Source organism: Emydura macquarii, unplaced genomic scaffold, assembly GCF_026122565.2.
Source record: "Emydura macquarii macquarii isolate MOO-44397 ecotype Brisbane River unplaced genomic scaffold, CSIRO-AGI_Emac_v2 contig_1027, whole genome shotgun sequence".
Taxonomy (NCBI): domain Eukaryota; kingdom Metazoa; phylum Chordata; order Testudines; family Chelidae; genus Emydura; species Emydura macquarii.
In genome coordinates this window covers 17,164,346-17,183,288 of record NW_027131164.1, presented here as the reverse complement: position 1 = coordinate 17,183,288, position 18,943 = coordinate 17,164,346, and the positions used below count along the sequence as shown (strand labels likewise).

The 18,943-nt window shown below is 40.9% G+C and overlaps 1 protein-coding gene across 1 annotated transcript in view; it reads left to right on the top strand.

Moving 5' to 3' along the window:
* The first annotated feature begins 1,319 nt into the window (after positions 1 to 1,319).
* DCDC2C (doublecortin domain containing 2C) overlaps positions 1,320 to 18,943 on the top strand; it is a 104,080-nt gene continuing 86,456 nt past the window's right edge. Inside the window, exons 1-3 of the mRNA XM_067544883.1 lie at positions 1,320 to 1,618; positions 4,485 to 4,536; positions 18,440 to 18,516. Of these exons, the coding sequence (XP_067400984.1) occupies positions 1,320 to 1,618; positions 4,485 to 4,536; positions 18,440 to 18,516 (428 nt within the window). The remainder of the gene's footprint in view (positions 1,619 to 4,484; positions 4,537 to 18,439; positions 18,517 to 18,943) is intronic.

Genomic DNA, 18,943 nt, shown 5'->3' with positions numbered 1-18,943 from the left:
CTGCCCAATAAATGAGATTTTTTTCAATACATTTCAACTTTCATCCTACAAATTTCCCTCATTCACAGTGTCATAGAGTGAGAATTTCCCACCAATAAATCCCAGACAAGAGATGCATGAGAAAATCCTAAATGAACCTGAAAATAATTCTAAAACTGGTAACAAATGGTCAATCACAAACTGAAATTATGTATTTAAAGTAGCAGCAGTTAAGGTTTTGCAGCTGGGGAACCAGAGAAGTGATTGTATTATTTTTTAAAATGGCTTTTTCCCCCCTTTGGGACAGCTGCTAAAATGCTGGCAAGGAATGGCATGCCATCTTATTCCTCCTTGAGAGGAGAGATGGTTTACAGAGTCAGACATGGCTAAGTCATACATTGTGGAATGGCTTTAAAATGGGTCTTCTACCAGTTTCCTCTTTAACTAGACTGAGGTGTTTTCTAAGAACAAGAATTTTGCCAATTTGCTTGTTGCCAAAGGGAGCTTCCTGGGCTTTCAGAAGGGCAATAAAGCAGGGAAGGGAGCAAGGACAGTCCTGAGTTTAAGGTGGCTTGAAGGGAGAATAGTAAGCAGCAGAAGGGAGGGAAGAGTGCTTGAGGAAATTTTGTGCTATGGAGAAAGGAGAGACTGAGGGGATTTCTGAGAAGGTGGTGAAGTGATAGGAGGTGGGGAAGAAGGAAGGGGATTTGATGGGATGAGAGAAGGGAGTGAAATGATGGGGCGTGGGATCAGGAGGTGATGTAACTGGGGGAGGAAGCAAGGGTGTCTGATGCAGGGCAGACTGCGCTGGGGGGAAATCTGAGTGACCTGAGGGGGTGTTTGGGATGGGGGCGAGCAGGAGGCCAGTGAGGAAGGAGAGACTGGGGGAGACCGGGGCGGGTTGTGAGCCCCGCAGAGCCCCGCCTTCCCCCGGCCGGGCGATCCTGATTCCGGTGCAGTGGCGGCCCCCTTCCCCCGCTCCGACGGTTGCCGGGGAGACCAGTCAATGCCCCGGGGCCCGGCTTGCCCCCTGCCCGCGGAGGCGGGGATCACAATCCCCGCGGGGCACGTCAGCCCCATGCGGGGCCGGGAGAAAGGGCCGGCTTGGGACAGCCGCGATCCGGGGGTGGGGGCTGGCTGGGCCGGGGCGGGCCGCCTGCACTGGGGACGCTATGAAGTAGGAGGCCTGGGGAGCAGCCCCAGCTGGTGCCTCGTGCAGCTCCGGAGCCCAGACAGCGTCTCTGAAGAGCTCCCCCGACCCGTGCCCTGGCTGGGGGACGGGGCGTTATTGTATGTATTAGCCTCGCCTGCCCCTCCCAGCCCACCTTCCCCCAGGGACCATGGTGGCATCGCCACGCCCCCGGGCCAGCTACAGCCTGGCGGGGGTGACCCCGGCCTGCACGGTGCTGGTGTATCGCAACGGGGACCCCTTCTACCTGGGCAGGAAGTTCGTGGTCCACCATCGTTACGTGAGGACTTTCGAGGCACTGATAGCCCAGCTGAACGAAGGGGTGGAGGTGCCCTTTGGGGTGAGGAGCCTATACACCCCCCAGGAAGGGCACCACGTCCGAAACCTGGCCGACCTAAAGCAGGGAGGCAAATACGTGGCCGCTGGGCGGGAAAAGTTTAAAAAACTGGAGTAAGTATAAGGCGTAAATCTGGCTCAACGTTTAAATTTTGTAAAAGCAATCTTTTATTCTTACCGGAGTTCCTAGAAACTCTAGCCGATCAAGGATCCATTGTGCTAGGCGCTGTACAAATACATAGTAAGAGACAGTCCCTGCCCCAAAGAGCTCCCCTTTTAAATAGACAAACCACGAAAACCTGAAACATCGCACAAAGAAGTGAGTTACCTATGTATGGTTAGGTAGTAAGTCTTTGGGAGGCAGGAATGCATTATCGCTTTCCTGAGTCCTGCAGCACTGCCCTCATATCCACTGGACTACATTGCTAAACCGAAGCCAATAGATGTTTTTCCAAAAGTAAAAATGAAAAACATATATGTTAATGGAAACAGTTGGTTTTAAACAGCTCAACATTCCTCTGCAGGGTTTGCAATCAAAATGTTGCTGCACCAGAACCTGAAACTGACTGTGAATAAATGTGAAACTGACTATATTGAGTTTTCCTTGTCCAAGCTGAGAAAAATGCAAAAAGTAAACAAAGCATAAATAGTGAAACATAGCTTGCCTTGTTAAGTGTTAACTTGTTATAATTACATATAATTGCACATTTCTTTACCCACCTGTAAACTGAAAGTGACCCATCTAGAGAAGACAGTTTCAAAGCAAGTGGTGCCAGCACTTAGGCCTTGTCCTCAACAGGAACAAAGGTGTGTTTTTAACGTAACTAACGTGGTAAAATCCTAGTGAAGACCAGGCATTTGTAGGTTCAACATGAATTAATGGGTCAAGATAAATCCAAGGGTCCTCCATAGTGTTTAACTCAGCCTACTGACGTGAAAACTACTAACTTCCTTGTCTATACTAGGATTTTATCATGGGTTAGTTACACGTTTGCTAACACGACTTAAAAGAGCACATCTTTTTTTCCCACATAAAATGCACTCAGGGAAGGGTGGGTATGGGATGATGTTGAAAGGAAAGGTGCAAATTACTGCAGTTTAAAGGTATTACAACATGATTATCTGCCAGCCTTTGTAATTGGTAGTGAAAGGGCAAATTGCTAATAACAGGAGAGTGCCTACCACTTTACCTAGCCAAGAAATTGGACTGGCAGTGGTGCAGATGGAGGTTGCCCACATCTTCTATGCTTTAATAAATTCATGTCCACTTAAGATTTTACTGTTGTCATTATGATACAGGTTATGGCCATTTGTAACTATAAGAAAATGGTGAGGATACAACATATTGTCCTACTCTACAAGACTAAGTCCCCACACGTAGGCTTAAAGAGAATCTCCATTAATAGCAGTAAGACAAAGTTTGCATTCAACCACAGTGAGGGCAGAGGTATTGACATGAATAGTAAATTACAATACTGAAGGGCCATCTTGCAGATACTGCAGCTTCTAGGATCTGATACTCTATCTTGAGCTTGAATGGGGAAATGATGGAGTTGTGGTTCCAAATGTGCAAACAACTCTGCTGTGTCTCATGGTTTTGCCAAGGGACAATAGAGTGAAATTAACAAGGTTCCAGTCAGCTTCACTGAAAAACTTTGCCTCAGCAGATAAACAGTCAGGAATCATGTCAATTTCATGCACCAGCTGTTGTTGCTGCTGTTTGGGGAAACTGGAAGTTATTCCTGGGTAGATATGGGGCTGCTTGAATGCTGCAAAGCAGTGCTCAAAAACATTTATTTGAATTCTTGTTTGATTAGAACGTGTTTATGCCCTTGATTGTGCTTTTTTTTTTTTAAAACAAACATTTGTGAACACATATGTTTGCAGAAATGCATAGAGATTAGCTGCTGTTTTTATGAATACCCATATTTTGCATGGATATTTGTGCATGAACAAAACTTAGTAATTAAATATTTGTTGTTCCAACAGCAAGTAACTGAAAGGGACATAACTGAGCACTGCTGATTATTTTTCTTTATATTTTGAACGTGAAACTGAAATTCAAGTAGTTTTTAACAGAAATCAGTTTATGTAGTTTCTTATCAAGCCCAAAGATCTGAGTCTGACATAGTTCTGGAAATGTAAATTAACTGCTGCCATAATAAGGCCGTCAGTGGGACCATGAACATTTTTGTTTATTTCTTCCAAATCATAGCTGCTTTTTGAACAAAACTTGGCAATGGAGAAGAAGATGTAATAATACAAAACAAATCAAAACAAAATACCACAAAACAAATAAAAAATATCATATTTGGACTCCATATGGGATTTTATAACAGTTTTAAAATAAAATAGTTCAAATTTAGGGCCCAATCCTACAAACTGCTGAAGAATCTTCTGGAGTGGTGTTGAGCATTCTCAATTCCTACTCAAGACCATGGGGAGGATCTTTGCAGGAAAACTAATAACTCAGCAGTGTTCCTTTAAATTTACAATATCAGCATCTTAAAAATAACATAGAGTGAAGTCATTATTTCCATTCTGGTAGTGTCCAGAGACCCCAAAATAAATTGAAGTCCTGTTGTGTTGTGCACTGTACATACACACATTAAGAGCCAGTCTCTGTCCCTTAGAGTTTACAATCTAAAATAAATAGACAAGACAGACAAAGTCTAGAAAGAGGGGAGTATTAGCCCCTCTTTATAAATGGGGAGTGAAGGTCCAAAGATTAAGTGACTTGCACACAAGAAGTCTGTTGCAGAGTCATGGAATGAATCCAAATATGCTGAGTCCCAGTTCAGTGCGTAAACCGTAAGACCATCCTTCCAATTTATAAAATATGCTAAAACTGACCAAATCTGCAATCATTTTGTCACTAATTAAGGGTGTCACAACTAGGCCAAAATGTTTTATGAAATTACTAACTTATTGAAACAGATGATTGTGTTTTATCTAATTTTCCTTTCCCCCCCTCCTGCAGTTATATTCATATAGGCATAAAAAGACCACAAAGACGAAAGAAGATAGAGGTGGTAAGTATTTAACTCTTAAAACTACCATTTTAACATATTGTCAAGAGGTAGCCATTAATTGGCTGGATCTTTGTTTCTTTCATAAGGAAAATTTGGAAGCAAAATAAATGAATAAAATATTGCATCCTAATAATCTCTAATGACCGGACATGTCTATGAAATCTCTCTCACCATAATTTCTTCAACACTTAGCCCCATTTCAATCTATATATGTGTTTCTGTAAACAAAGGTTCATTGCTGTAGTGATTATTGTTTTGTATCTGATATTTACATGGCAAGGATTTGTAAACCTGTTAAAACTTCCTAAATAAATAAGTAATTAAAAAAGATTTAATTTGCAATATTATAGTAGAAGATATTGTATAATCATGACACTCATGACGCACAAGACATGTGCCTGAAATCCATTGTCCCAAATTTTAGATTCCTGCTTACTTTTGAGATACACAGCACACTTGCAGTTTGCCATGGCTTTTCTTGTCTGTCTCACTATGTTCTCCATTACGTAGACTGCCATAAAAGAACAAATTTTCTGAATCTTTACCAAACAGACAGTAATTATTGCACCTTCTATTTTTTTATAGGATGTGCAACTAATTGTACTTGAGATAGTGTGAATTTCAGATGACATATTGATTAATAACAATGCTTTATAAATAATGCAATCAATCTCTAGCTAGAATATAAGGGATGTTCATTTCTGTTACAAAAATAGCCCATAAATATAGGGTTAAGGATTTTCATCCGGAGATGAAAATAAAAAGGCTTAACCCATATCCATATTAAATTTTTCTTTACCTCACATCTTCTATGAAAGTGATGCAGAAATGATTGAAATCTAGAAAAAATTAAAGGGAGATTATGCAAAGCTATTAAATGGTGATTTTGGTTTCAAACTTGCAAATCTTTATGTGATTAATTCTTAGTCTCTACCCTCTACCACCTCTAGAGACTGGGGAATCTCCTTTAAGATAGGGGAGTTGGAAATATGACAGCTGATGTTTCATGTTTTAATCATCTGTTGGGCCAAGTAGCCTTAGTGCTCATGCTGAAAACACATGCAGCCCTCTTTCCTGTATCTTGTGTTTTGAATTTATCATGCTACTGTATTTTGCATTATGGGCTTTGGCATCACACACAGTGAGTGCATAGTGTGGTAGCATGCTAAATTCAGACACAATAGGGCAGATGGTGTTAACTCACACTGACACACGAATCCCCATCTCTTGAACCTCCTAGCCCCCTCTTCTCCAAAAAGTTGCCCCCCAGATGGATCCGTAAATAGGTTCTTTTGGGCCTTGGGTCCCTGCCAGCCAGGACACAGATACAGAGATCAAAGGGATCTATGATTAATTTATCAGTGCTTGGAGGGCCTCCAAGCCTTTAGAGCCTTCTGGGAAACTTCCCTTGATGATCTTGGATGCCATTTGAAATGTGGTGAGAAATATTCACAGGAGAAAGTGGCAGGATCAAGCCCACTGTCAGAATTTTTTCAAGATACAAATATCTTCTGGTCACATGCAAACAAATGCCTGCACATCTCTAGCTTCAGAAAGTGTGCTTACCTTGACCTTGACTAAAAAGGATGGAAAAGTCCAATCCACAGACAAATTAAATGGCCTGGTGTATTTTAAAAGTCTCTCTTCACCTCTTCAGTCTCTCCATCACCTTGGCGACAGAATTCCAGATCACCCTAATATTCTAAACTCCTCAACATGCTGCTTAGCTTAGAATCAGAACCTTCATGACCCTAGCAAGGTCTACATCACACAGAACAAGTAGAGTTCAGGTTTGTCACTTTGTGTGTAAGTTGGGGTGCCCCGTTCTCCACTGGGGCTGTTACAAATGCATGCAGGTTTTTATTTAGATTGTAAAACCTTTGGGATGAGGGGGATTACATCTTTCTTTTTCATTTTATGCAGTACTGAGCACACTATCAGTGCTCAACAAATATCTACAGGAGGAGCTGGTAACTACCATTAATATTAAGTTTGCCTAACACTTTGAATTATAAAGGATTCTTTCAACTTTTTCTTTCAGAATTGTTAACACCTTCTAGTACTAGTATGTACTTGTATGTAGAGGGTGGGAGAAAAAGCCTATCTGGGTTTCCTTCATGACATTCCCAGACCCAGCAAATAGTCCCAACAGCACATCACTCTGTCCTGGGGGGTACCACATGGACCAGGAGAAACATGAGGTGGGAAAGCAGGAGAACCAGGCTGTATATTGCCCCAGGAACTCATTCCTCCAGCTCTGGGATAAGAGCCTTCCCCTGCTGCTAGTTAATGTAGTTGGTCCTGTAGTTGAAGTGATAGTAGTCTGTGCTGAAGGCTCAGGGTTCAAACCGTGCTAATGGTGCATGATGGGGAGGTTGTTATAATTGTACACAACATATGTTTGTTTTGATCTTTGTCTTTATGCCCACTCCTACAGGAAACTGCATTTAAAAATAAGGTGCAGGGAGCGGTGGGCTGAGGTGGGGTGGGGAAAAATATTAAAAGGGTGTTATTAGATTGCAAAGTTAAGCACTCAAAAGTTAGGAAATGCCAAATTTACAGTTGCTTGTGCAACCTTAATTTGGCCCTTTTGCATGTATGCCTATTTAATTACATTATCCCATCCTTTTTTAATCCCTACATGACCCCTGCCTCATTCAGTGCATAGATTAGATGTATAAGTGGGCAGAATTCAAGTTGTATGGACAACTGTAAAACTGACATTTCCTAACTTTTGAGCACTTGACTTTGTAACCTAACCTAAATGTTTAGGTTTATGTTATGTTTATGTTATTAAATGTTTTTGTATGCAATAGATGACAATATGGAATATGATAACAAAATAGGCATTTGAGACCAGAGTCAATTTGAATGTACAATTGTTAAGCTGGACACCCTTAGGTGTGCAGCTTTGAAAACTGGACCTATAGCATATATATTTGTGTTGCTACATCCAGGCTGCGTTTACCTCTATGGCCATTTTATTTTGCCTTATTCATAATGGGTGAAATTATGCCAGTACAGAGGGTCCACAGAAAGCCTGTGCATTGCTTAATTCCCAGTTTAGCCCTTCAAGTAGTTCTTTAGTGGTGCATAAACCTTGTCCTGGAATTTAAAGCAAGGTAAGCAGGATTTAGCCTCACAAAGATCAAACTGGAAAGGTTCAGATAAACATCTACATTTTGAGATATCCTTGGATTTAAAATGAAAACAAAGGTTTTCAGTAGTAAATTATTACATTCATTGATACATTTGCTGTGAAATGTAGCGAAAATATATTGGTTGCCTTAAAACTACTCCTTTAACTGAAAATGTATCTTTTTAGTGAATCAGTTCTACCCTAGGGCTCCCACTAGTGCTGCTGGCAATGTGCAAAAGCAGGAGCGGGACAGACAGTTCTTCCAGTGAAGGATCCTGTGCTTAGATATGAAAACGATGAGTGGTATAGAAAAGTCTAAGATGATAAACATTTATAGCACAGGCTTCTTCAGTGAAGGACTCTCTTAGAGGACTTTTAACAAAAATATTAAAGGGGAGAGGGTTGGTCTTGTACAAGAAAATAGAAATTTCCTGTAATCTTGTGTCATATTTAGCCTTCCAACCCCCTCTCCCCCACTGCCTCTGTGTGCCATCACAGCCCAAGATATATATAGCATGTGTTAACTGCTGCTTCAGTGATTTTTTCCACTTTTTAATCCCCTCGTCCTCAAACTACATGGCAGCTACCATCTTTCTAGCTCAAAGGGTCTCTTTTTGGAGCATAGCAACAGTGCTCTTTAATTAGCTCAAAATGTATTATTATTGTGTGTAAACAATCCCAGTCTCTTACACTGGCTGTACTTTCATTAACTCCCAAATTTTAAAGATGATAGGATCAAATTCTGCTCTCAGTTTCACTAGTGTAAATCCAAAATAACTCCATTTAAGCCAATGGCATTACTCCAGCTTTACACTTACGTAACCAAGAGCAGAATTTGGCCCACACATTTTACACAGAGCCATTTGTTCTGTCCTCATTGCTGACTACATAAACTTAGGGTCCAATCTCTGCCTTCATCTGCATGCATTAGCAGGTAGAATTTGGATCCTAGACTATTGATGGGAAGAAAGTGAGAAAATACAGCAAAGGGTGTAACTTGCTCACCTGTGTTTTCTATCAGTCTCTCTGCTGTCAAAGCTCACTTAGAATAAAAGATATGTCACAAACAGCTGTAAAAGTAGAAATGCTGCTGTCCAAATTAGACTCCGAAGTTCTCATTAACACGGGCTTGAATTTGTGGCTCAGGAGCCCAAGGGAGTTTACTGAAAACCTTTTCCTCCCAATAAATAAAATGTGATTTTAAATGTATTTTACTGTGGTACTTTAGAGACTTTGATTTTAATAGGTTATATGATAGGTATACTGTGCTTTTAAAATTCATTTTAAAGGAATTTCTTCTTTACATAAAGGTTGCCTGAGGTTCCCTCTTAATTTTTTTAATTCATTTTCACTGGCTGGGTGGATGATTAGGCCCATCTGCTGCACCTGGGAAAAGACCTGCAGTTTAACTGGCTGATCCTCATAAAAGGAGTAGCAGGAAATGGGGGTGAAGAACTGCAATACCTGCCAGTGGCTGGAGTTACTGCTGGGAGGAATTGTTCCTAGAAACAAAAACGGACAGAAGGAAGACTATGGGGGAAGTTCTATTATCAAAACCCTCTGAGATAAAAGCCAGGAATTTAGGAATGAGGAAATGTGAGAGGTTAGGGACAGACTTGGGGAAGTTTTGATCTTGTTTGTTGAGGAGACTTGAAATAAAAGAAAAAAGAAACCACAACAACTGACCTTGATGGTAACTGCCTTCCCTGGACTCAGTGGAAGATTCCAGACAGAATTCCTCCAGGGAACTCACTGTGTCAGCAAGAGGAAGCTGGGATCCAGCTGGAAGAAGGTGTTATAAGACAGGCCTCAATCTCTTACATATGATGCCTGAGCAGGGACCTGTAGATATGAACCCTTCATGAAGAAGGGTCATGGAGGAGAAACTCCAAATGATGGTGAATCAACAGCAGGTGGAAAACATAAGGAACCACCAGTTACAGAAGGTACTCCTGGCCTCCCAGCAATGTCTGCAGGAAGCTCCACTGGCTGAGCAGGAGTGGAACAGATCATGCCACATAGATGTGGCCCGCTTACTCTGACAGCAGCTCTTGGGAGACAGAAACAGCCACAGAGGTGGGTCACGCCCTGAAGCTTCACCCAGCCTCATCTTGATCAAGATGGGCAGCACTGATGACCTGGAGGCCTACCTGACCACCTTGGGCTGGGAGAAGAGTTCCCAGGCAGCATAACTGGCCCTATACTTCACTGGCGAGGCCCAAGCAGCATATTGGTCCCTGAGTGTAGATGAGGCACAATCCTATGCAATGCTAAAGGCAGCCATTATGGACTGTCCTGATCTTTCTACAGAAGCATATTGAAAGACATTTCTGTTGGAGCCATTCCTTAATGGGATGTGCTGCTGGGCAGTAGCTCAATGGCTTTGGAACTTGGCTACCCAGTGGCTAAACCCAGAGGCCAAGACGGTGGTGGGGCTCATGGACAATGTTGTCCTAGAATGATATTTACAAATTCTCCATTTGGTGGCACCAACCTGGGTTTGACAGTTTTGGCCCACATCCACTGTGGAGGTGGTTGAGACAGCTGAGTGGTTTTTGGAGGCTGAATTACCTCTGAGGTTCTGGGGTTCTTGTAAGCTAGGAATGGGAAGGCCAGTCTCCTGGTCAGCTAGCCACACTTAAGAAAGGCAGCGAGAGAGAACTTACCAATCTAGTGAGAGTTGCTATAATGGTCTGCTTCAAACAACTGAAATTTTGCCCCACTCATGGTACCCCACAGCCAGAACAGGAGCCCCAAAGTCCCAGGCCTCCAGGGACCACCATTGCCCTCCCATGAAGTGTCTCTGGTATGTTATTGCGACAGACAACCTAAGCACATCCAACAGGGAATGCCTCATGATGGAATGTGACAGTATAATTAAGGGGCTAGAGGCAGAGAATTCCAATCGAGGGAATGAATGCTCCTACCCCATACCAGCTCAGAGAGCAAGCTCCTGCCCAAATGGCATGGCCTAAATGGAGTTTCCTGTTGGGTTGGGCCAGTAGATTACAAAATTTATTGCCTAGACTGATGAAACCAAAAAGAGATTTATCATATAAATCTGTTAAAACTCTGGAAGGTCCAGGAAAGCCTCTTTGTCCACCTGGAGATGGGGCAGAGGATCTGGGTCCTCAACTTGCTAAGACAGGTGAAGGCAGATAGAGGAAGTGCCACTTGGGGTGGGGCTGTCTATTGGGCAGAGGAGACAAGTAAACAACTTCCTGAGAGCCTCCAAGGAGGTGTTCTCCCCACTACTGGGACAAACTTCCTTAGTAACTCACCACACCGATATAGGGCTGGAGGCCAAGCCCCCGGGAAGTCATATCCTATCCGAGAAGGTGTGAACCCCCTGATAGTTCAGAAAGTACAGGAAATGTTAAGATTGGGAGTAACTGAGGACTCCTGTAGCCTCTCATGTAGTCTTGTGGTTTTGGTACCAAAGCTGGATGGGACCATCTGATTTTGTGTAGATTTCTGTCAGATAAATGCCATTTCTGAATTTGATGTATATCCAGTGCCATGAGTGGATGATCTACTGGTTCCTCTTGCTCAATCCCGCTTTATCACAACGTTAGATCTAACTAAGGGCTACTGATAAATTCTCCTTTCTCCTGACTGCCAAGAAAAAAAAATCTTTTTCTACCCAGGTAGACCTATTCCAATTTGTTACCATGCCCTTTGGATTGCATGCACCTTTCAAAGACTGATGGACCAGGTGTTATGGCCTTATCATGGCTATGCTGCGTCCTACCTAAATGATGTAGTTATTTAGAGTCAGGACTGGCCCACCCACTTCCAGAACCTAGGAGCTATCCTTCAAGTCCTATGAGAGGCCCATTTAACAGCAAATCCAAAGAAGTGCAAGGTGGGAAAATGGGAAACAAAGTATTTGGGGTAGTTAGTAGGGAAGCTTAAGGTATAATCCTTCATGGACAAGGTTGAGGACCTAGTAAACACTCCCATACTCGAACAAAAAAACCAGGTCTGGGCCTTTGTACACCTAGCTGCGTACTATAGAAGATTGTGCCCAACTTCACCCTATTAGCTGCACCTCTTACTGAATTTGTTAAAAAATCAGTTTCTCGACAAGTTTTGTAATCCCCCCAGCATGACCAAGCATTTTGGAGTATTCAACAGATTCTTTGCAATGTGTCGGTTATACACATCCTCAATTTCTCGTGAGAATTTATTCTAAAGATAGACACTTCGCACTGTGCCATGGATGCTGTGTTATCCCAAATCTTCCCTGGACAAAAGCACCCTATCCTTTACATATATAAATACATTTCCTAGACCTGGAAACTCAATACTCTGTCCTCAAGAAGGAATGCCTGGCCATATATTGGGTTGTAAAGGCACTGAGATACTACCTGATTGGAACACCCTTTGTCTTGGTCACGGATCATGTGACACTAAGGTGTCTCTGAACCCTGAAGGACTTGACTGCCTCTGTGACACATTGGTACTTAGTCTTACAGCCTTTTCAGTTTTGAATAGAGCATCAGCCTGGGAAGGACCATCTGAATTTCTTTCATGAATTGAAGAAGACTGGGGCTCTGTGGTGAGTGCCCTGACAGACCCACTGAAAGGGGGGCCATATGTGAAGTTATAAGGGATACCATTTGACTGAGGTCAGAGACGAGCAGCTGACTAGCTGGCTGATTAGCCCCACCTGTTGCACCTGGGAAAAGACCTGCAGCTTAACTGGCTGATCATCATAAAAGGAGCAGCAGGAAATAGAGAGAAGGAGCTGCAATATTTGCCAGAGCCTGGAATTACTGCTGGGAGAAAATTTTTCGAGAAACAAAAATGGACAGAAAGGAGACTGTGGGGAAGTCCCATTAACAAAGGGTACCGAGATAAAAGTCAGGAACTTTGGGATGAGGAACTTAGAGAGGGGTGAGGGACAGATTTGGGGAAGTTTTGATCTTGTGGGTTGAGGAGACTTGTTTAACCCTTCTGTGCCTAGATAGCTGACCAGAAAATGCCAACATGAGGGCAGGCTGCAAAAGGAGAGCAGATTCTCCCAAACTGGTGGCTAACACTGCAGTTAGATTCACCAGCCAGTCACAAACTGCTTCTGATCCCCCATACTGGTTATCAAAAAGCTAAAAGAAGAAGTTACACAGCCCCCTTTATTGCATTTCAGTCTCTGGCCCCCAATTAGCAACTAGGTCCAGTAAAAAGCTAAGTTATTAAAACTCTATTCCCTTTACCAAAAATGTTCTCTTGATCCCCAAAGGGTCAGCAATATTATCAAATCAATATAAATTTGCATCTTACCCAAAATATCACGCTGCCAGAGAATCCTATGAAACAAAAGGTTTACTATAAAAGAAAAGAAAGAAATGAGAAGAGAAATGTTAAATGCTCAACACAATCAGATACATACAAATGACTTTGAAGTCCATATATATCAGATTCCCAGCAGGATTGTGGGGTTTTCAGGCTTGCACGGTTCCTCTGGTATACATTCAATACCTAAATGGGTCTCAGTCCTTTGTTTCACAGCTTCAGTTGTAGATGAGTTGATCCAGAGGTAGGAAGCAGGAATGAAGACAAGATGGAGATGGTGGGACTGCATTTTATAGTCTCTGGTCTGCCATGTGGCTTGTTTCAAACATAAGCCCACAGTACACGGGCAAGGAAAGACACTTGCAGTCCTCCTGACCACAGGCATGTCCCTACATGTCTTGATACTCATAGGTGCCATCCTGGTTTCTCTCCCTGGGCTCATTGTAAAGGTAATGGCCCTCAATGAGTCATCAATGCTGACACTAATCTGTCTGGGGGGGGGGTGTGAACCCAGTAGCACAGCATAAGTGTTTGGATACAGATATATATCACACATATCCATAACTTACAATACAAAGACAATTCATACACATAAACAATATTATCATGCTTAGCAAATTTTAACCTTTCCAATGGTACCTGACATGACATATTTTGTACAAATTATTGTAATTTTGCAACATTGATATCAATAATATATAAATGGTCACCCCCAAGTGAGACAGCATCACAATCTGAAATAAAAGGAAAGAGAAACAACAAAAACTGACCCTGCTGGAAACTACCTTCCCTGGACTCAATGAGAAGGTTTCAGGCAGGGTTCCCCAAGGGAGAGTGTTGGTTCATCAAGAGCAAGCCAGGGTCCAGCCGGAAAAGGGTGCCAGAAGACAGGCCCCAATCTCTTACAGGTCCAGTCCATCAAACCCTTACATGGGTGGTTCTTAATCATGTGAATAGTCCCATTGTGTTTGCAGGAGTGATTCCATAGTGATTTCTGGTTTAGGTCTTTGCCCTTAAGGTAATGCTAGCCCAGAAATGATTGTTAGAATCAATGTATAAGTAGAGCCCTAGGTCACTGTTTTATAACTTTTCATTTTATATTTTTGGGAATTACTTGTTTCATTTTATCTATTAAACCTGTTTTATTTTATTATAGATACAGTAATAAAATAACTCAAATAACTGTTCATAAATAAAAAGTGTATAAATCTCAGTTTATGTATACTACATCATTTTATTAAGCATGATTCATTATTCCATGTCTTGAGACACTCACCAACTCCACCACAGTTAGCCACCCCAAAATACTCTGGACAGCTACTTAACACAGGCCATAGAACTTCCCCAAAATAATTCCTAGAGCATAGCTTTTAGAAAAAACGTCTAGTCTTGATTTAAAAATTGCCAGTGATGGAGAATCCACCACAAAACTTAGTAAATTGTTTCAATTGCATTACCTTCAATGTTAAAATTTTACACCTTATTTCCAAACTGAATTTGTCTAGTTTCAACTTCCAATTATTGGATCATGTTATAACTTTGTCTGATATGTTGAAGAGCCTGTTATCAAATATTTGTTTCTCATGTAAGTAGTTGAAGAGTTTAATCAAGTCACACCTTAATCTTCTCTTTGTTAAGATAGACTCAAGGAGCTCAATCTACTTATCACTCTAAGGCATGTTTTCTAATCTTTTAATTATTTTCATGGCTCTTCTCTGAACCCTTTCCAAGTTGTCAACATCCTTCTTGAATTGGACACTAGAACTGGACATTGTATTCCAGCAGGGGTTGTACTAGTGCAAAATACAGAAATAAAATAATGTCTCTTCTCCTACTCAAGCTTCCTCTGTTTTATGCATCTGAGGATTGCATTTGCCTGTTTGGCCACAATGTCGCACTGGGATCTTATGTTAGACTGATTATCCACCATGAACCCCAAGTCTTTTTCAGAGTTACTGCTTCCCAGATTAAAGGTCCCTATCCTGTAAGTATGGGCAGCATTTGTTGTTCCTAGATGTATATCTTTATAATTGGCCATATTAAAACACATATTGTTTGCTTGCGCCCATCTTATCAAATGATCCAGTTCTTTCTATATTAATAACCTGTCCTCTTCATTATTTACCACTCCCCCAATTTTTATGTAATCTGCAAACTTCATCAGTGAGGATTTTATATTTTCTTCCACAGCATTGATAAAAATGTTAAATAGCATAAGGCCAAGAAGTGATCCTTGCTGGACCCCATTAAAAATACACCCACTTGATGATGATTCCTTGTTTTCAGTTACATTTTGAGACCTATCAGTTAGCCAGCTTTGAATACATTCAATGTGTGCCACATTAGTTTTGCGCTGTTCTAGTTTTTTAATCAAAATGTCATGTGATACCCAGTGAAATGACAAAAATGTCGAAATATATTACATTAACACTTTTACCTGTATTAACCAAACATGTAATGTAATAAAGAAAAAAATTCAAATAATGTTGTCATGGTCTATTTTCTATAAAGCATGTTGATTGGCATTCCTTATATTACCTTTCTTTAATTCTGTATTAATCTTTCCATTATTTTGCTAGAGATTGATGCAGGCTGATAGGCCTATATTTACCTGGGTCATCTCATTTATTCTTTTGAAATATTGGTACAACATGGCACAACAGTTATACCAGTATTGTTAAACTGATATACTGGTGGTATCCACATATGAACACTCTTATCCCAGAATAAGAGTGGGTTTTTTTGGTTTAGCGTAAACCCCTTCCACAGTGACACAAGCTAAACTGAAAAAAGGCACTTTCAGACCTATGTGTCCACATAGGGAGTTATTCTTTTATAACTATATTGGGTTAAATTCACACCTTAGCTTATAACTTTCTTGTGTAGACAAGCATTTCTGGACTTCAGTTATCCTCTAAAAAGGTGGTAGTAGCACTTCCCTGTCTTTCAGGGATGTTGGGAAGATAAACACATTAAAGACTGTGAAGCTCTTAGATACTTTGGTAGTGGGTGCCATATTAGTACTTGAAACGGATAGCAGGACTAATGGTAGTAAACACTGTGCTTGGTAATAAGTGTTGGCAAGATGAGGCCAATTGCTTGCATGTTATTACTACACAAGCAACAAAACATGCTTTATATTTGTCAATGTTTTACTTGATTGTTTAAAGAAAAACTTAAAAACTGAGTATAATCCATTATTGGGAGTATTTTAAAGGGAAGGGACACACTTCTTAATATTACTGCACTAAATTAAATGTTAATAAATGAGGAGTCGGTCACAGGTGATTCCTGACGTGTTATAGAGAAATTAACTCAAAACACTGACTGGCAGTCTGTTTGCATATTTTGACACAATTGTGCAGAAGATTATTCCATAATTTTATTGCTCAATGATATTAGTAAATACAGACACACAAACAAGCAATCGTTGAAGCATAAGTTTTTGAATATTGCCTGCATATTAAATCAGTTTTTGTCTTTTTGTCTTTTCACTAACTGTTGGAAGAAAAGACAAATTCTGCAATGGTTTACAGCCCCTGCAAAATAATTAATTACATTGGGGTTGCATAGGTTATAAATTAATGCAGAATTTGGCCATTAGTATCTGGGTTAATCTGGGTTTGTGTGCTAATCCATATATATCTGTTTTTTCATGTATCACACTCCTTTCTTAATTGTTTTTAGTGACTTTTAGCACTTTGTTTCCAGCCATAGTATATGTGTTTTGATACACTTGCAGTTTTATGAATTTGAATACATATTACTGGGTGCTCTGTTAGTGTTACTTTGGGATTGGCACTTCTTTTAGACCAACTGACCTTGGTTACTCCTACTGTCTCCTTAGTTTGCTGTCACATGTTGTTAGGATCCCAAACTGGCTCTAGAATTCAAATCAAGCAGTTGGCAGTCGATATGCAAATACTTGTATGGTCATTTTTCAATGACTTTGGCACAAAAATTTGGTGTGCTAATTAAATTTGCTGATGATACAAAGTTGGGAGGCATCGTCAATACAGAGGAGCATTAGAATATTATACAGGAAGAACTGGATGACTTTGAAGACCAGAGTGACAGAAATGGGATGAAATTCATAATAAAAATGGCTCTTATAACAAGAATTTTTGCTACAAGGTGGAGGCTAATTAGTTGGAAGTGATAGAGAAGGCGAGAGATCTGGTTGCATGTGTCAATCGCAGAATGATTATGAGACACCAATGAGATGCGACTGTGAAAAAGGCAAATGTGATCCTAGGATGTATCAGAAGATACATTTCCAGTAGAGATAGAGAAATATTCATGTAATTGCACAAGACACTGGTAAGACCTCATTTGGAATAGTGTGTATAGTTCTGGTCACCCATGTGCAAGAAAGATGAATTCAAACTGGAACAGATGCCAAAAAGAGCTACTAGGATGATCAGGGGAACAGAGGGCCTATCTTAGGAAAGGAGACTGGAAGAACTCTGCTTGTTTAGTCTAGCAAAAAGAAGGCTGAGAAGGGTTACTAGAAATGCATCAGGTAGGTAAATATCAGGGAAGGTGAAGATCTATTTAAGCTAAAGGACAGTGTTGGCACAAGAACAAATGAATATAAATGGGCCATAAAAAAATTCAGGCTGGAAATTAGAAGAAAGTTTCTAACCATCAGAGGGATGAGGTTCTGGAACAGCCACCCAATCGGAGTTGTGGGGGCAAACAACTTAATTTGTTTTAAGAGAGAGCTGGACAGATTTATGAGTGTGATTGTATGATGGGGTTGCTTGTGATGGTAGAAGGCAGGGATCCAGCAGCCCTGGGCTAACTTCCAGTTTATGTCTTATGTCTTTATCTCTTATGTCTTGTGTGTGTGTGTGTTTTTAAATTTCCTTCCTCTGAAGCATGCATCAGGGATGGCCATGGCTGGAGATGGGGACACTGGCTGGAGTGGCAAGGAACTGAGGTGGCACCAAACATTCTCTCTCTTAGGTGCTTGGCTGGCTGGTTTTTGCTCACATACATTGTGTCTAACTGATCACCATAAGTGGGATCTGGACAGAATCTTCTCCCAGGTCAAATTGGCCATGATCTTGGGATTTTTTTTTGCCTTCTTCTGCACCATGTAGACGTGGGTCACTTGCCAGGATTATCTGGGTTTATCTCATGTAATCATTTCCCTGCCATTGTGGGGGCCTTGATCACTGGTGCACATCTGTGCCTCATGTTCACTGACTGTGGACATGGTAGTTTAGTCTCTTATAGTCTATAATAGTTTGGTCTAGTTTTGGTTGTTGGGTTTAGTGGTATTGGTGGCCTTTGATATACAAGAGGGCAGACTAGATGATCTGCTGGTCTCTTCTGGCCTTAAACTCTATGGCAGTATGACTCTATAACATTAAAACCTGGGCCTGCCATATATATATCTGAGCAGCACTTTTAAGAATAACATGTTTTAAACATCCTGCATAATGTGTTTTATTTTTCTTGCAGATTAAACCAGTAGTTCACAGTTCAATACGTGTGCCTTCCAGATGGCAATTGATCTATAATAAGCCACGCAATATCAAGTAAGTATGTTGTGAATCAGAACTCTAGATACGGTTTTAAATATTCTGCACCTATAGTATATACAAAACTCCAAATGTCTAGTTCAGTGGAAAGATAAATGTTTATAATGAAGCCCAGGTACAACAAACTTAATTCAGAAGGACCAAATTCAGCATTCATTTACACATGGTGTAGCTCCTGTTAATTTAAATGCTAGCTGTATCGTGTGAGACAGAGCAGAATTTGGATCTCTCTATCACTGTAGAAGGAGGGAGGGGAGAAAGGGGGAGAGAGAGAGAGAAGGCACTGTATTCATTATAATGATATAGATTAACTTATTTTTTGTCAGCAAACTATTTTTTGAAAAAAATTACATTATTCTATGGAGTTATGTAATGTAGATTTTATGTCACCGATAATATTGTAAAAGGACACTTAGGATGAAAG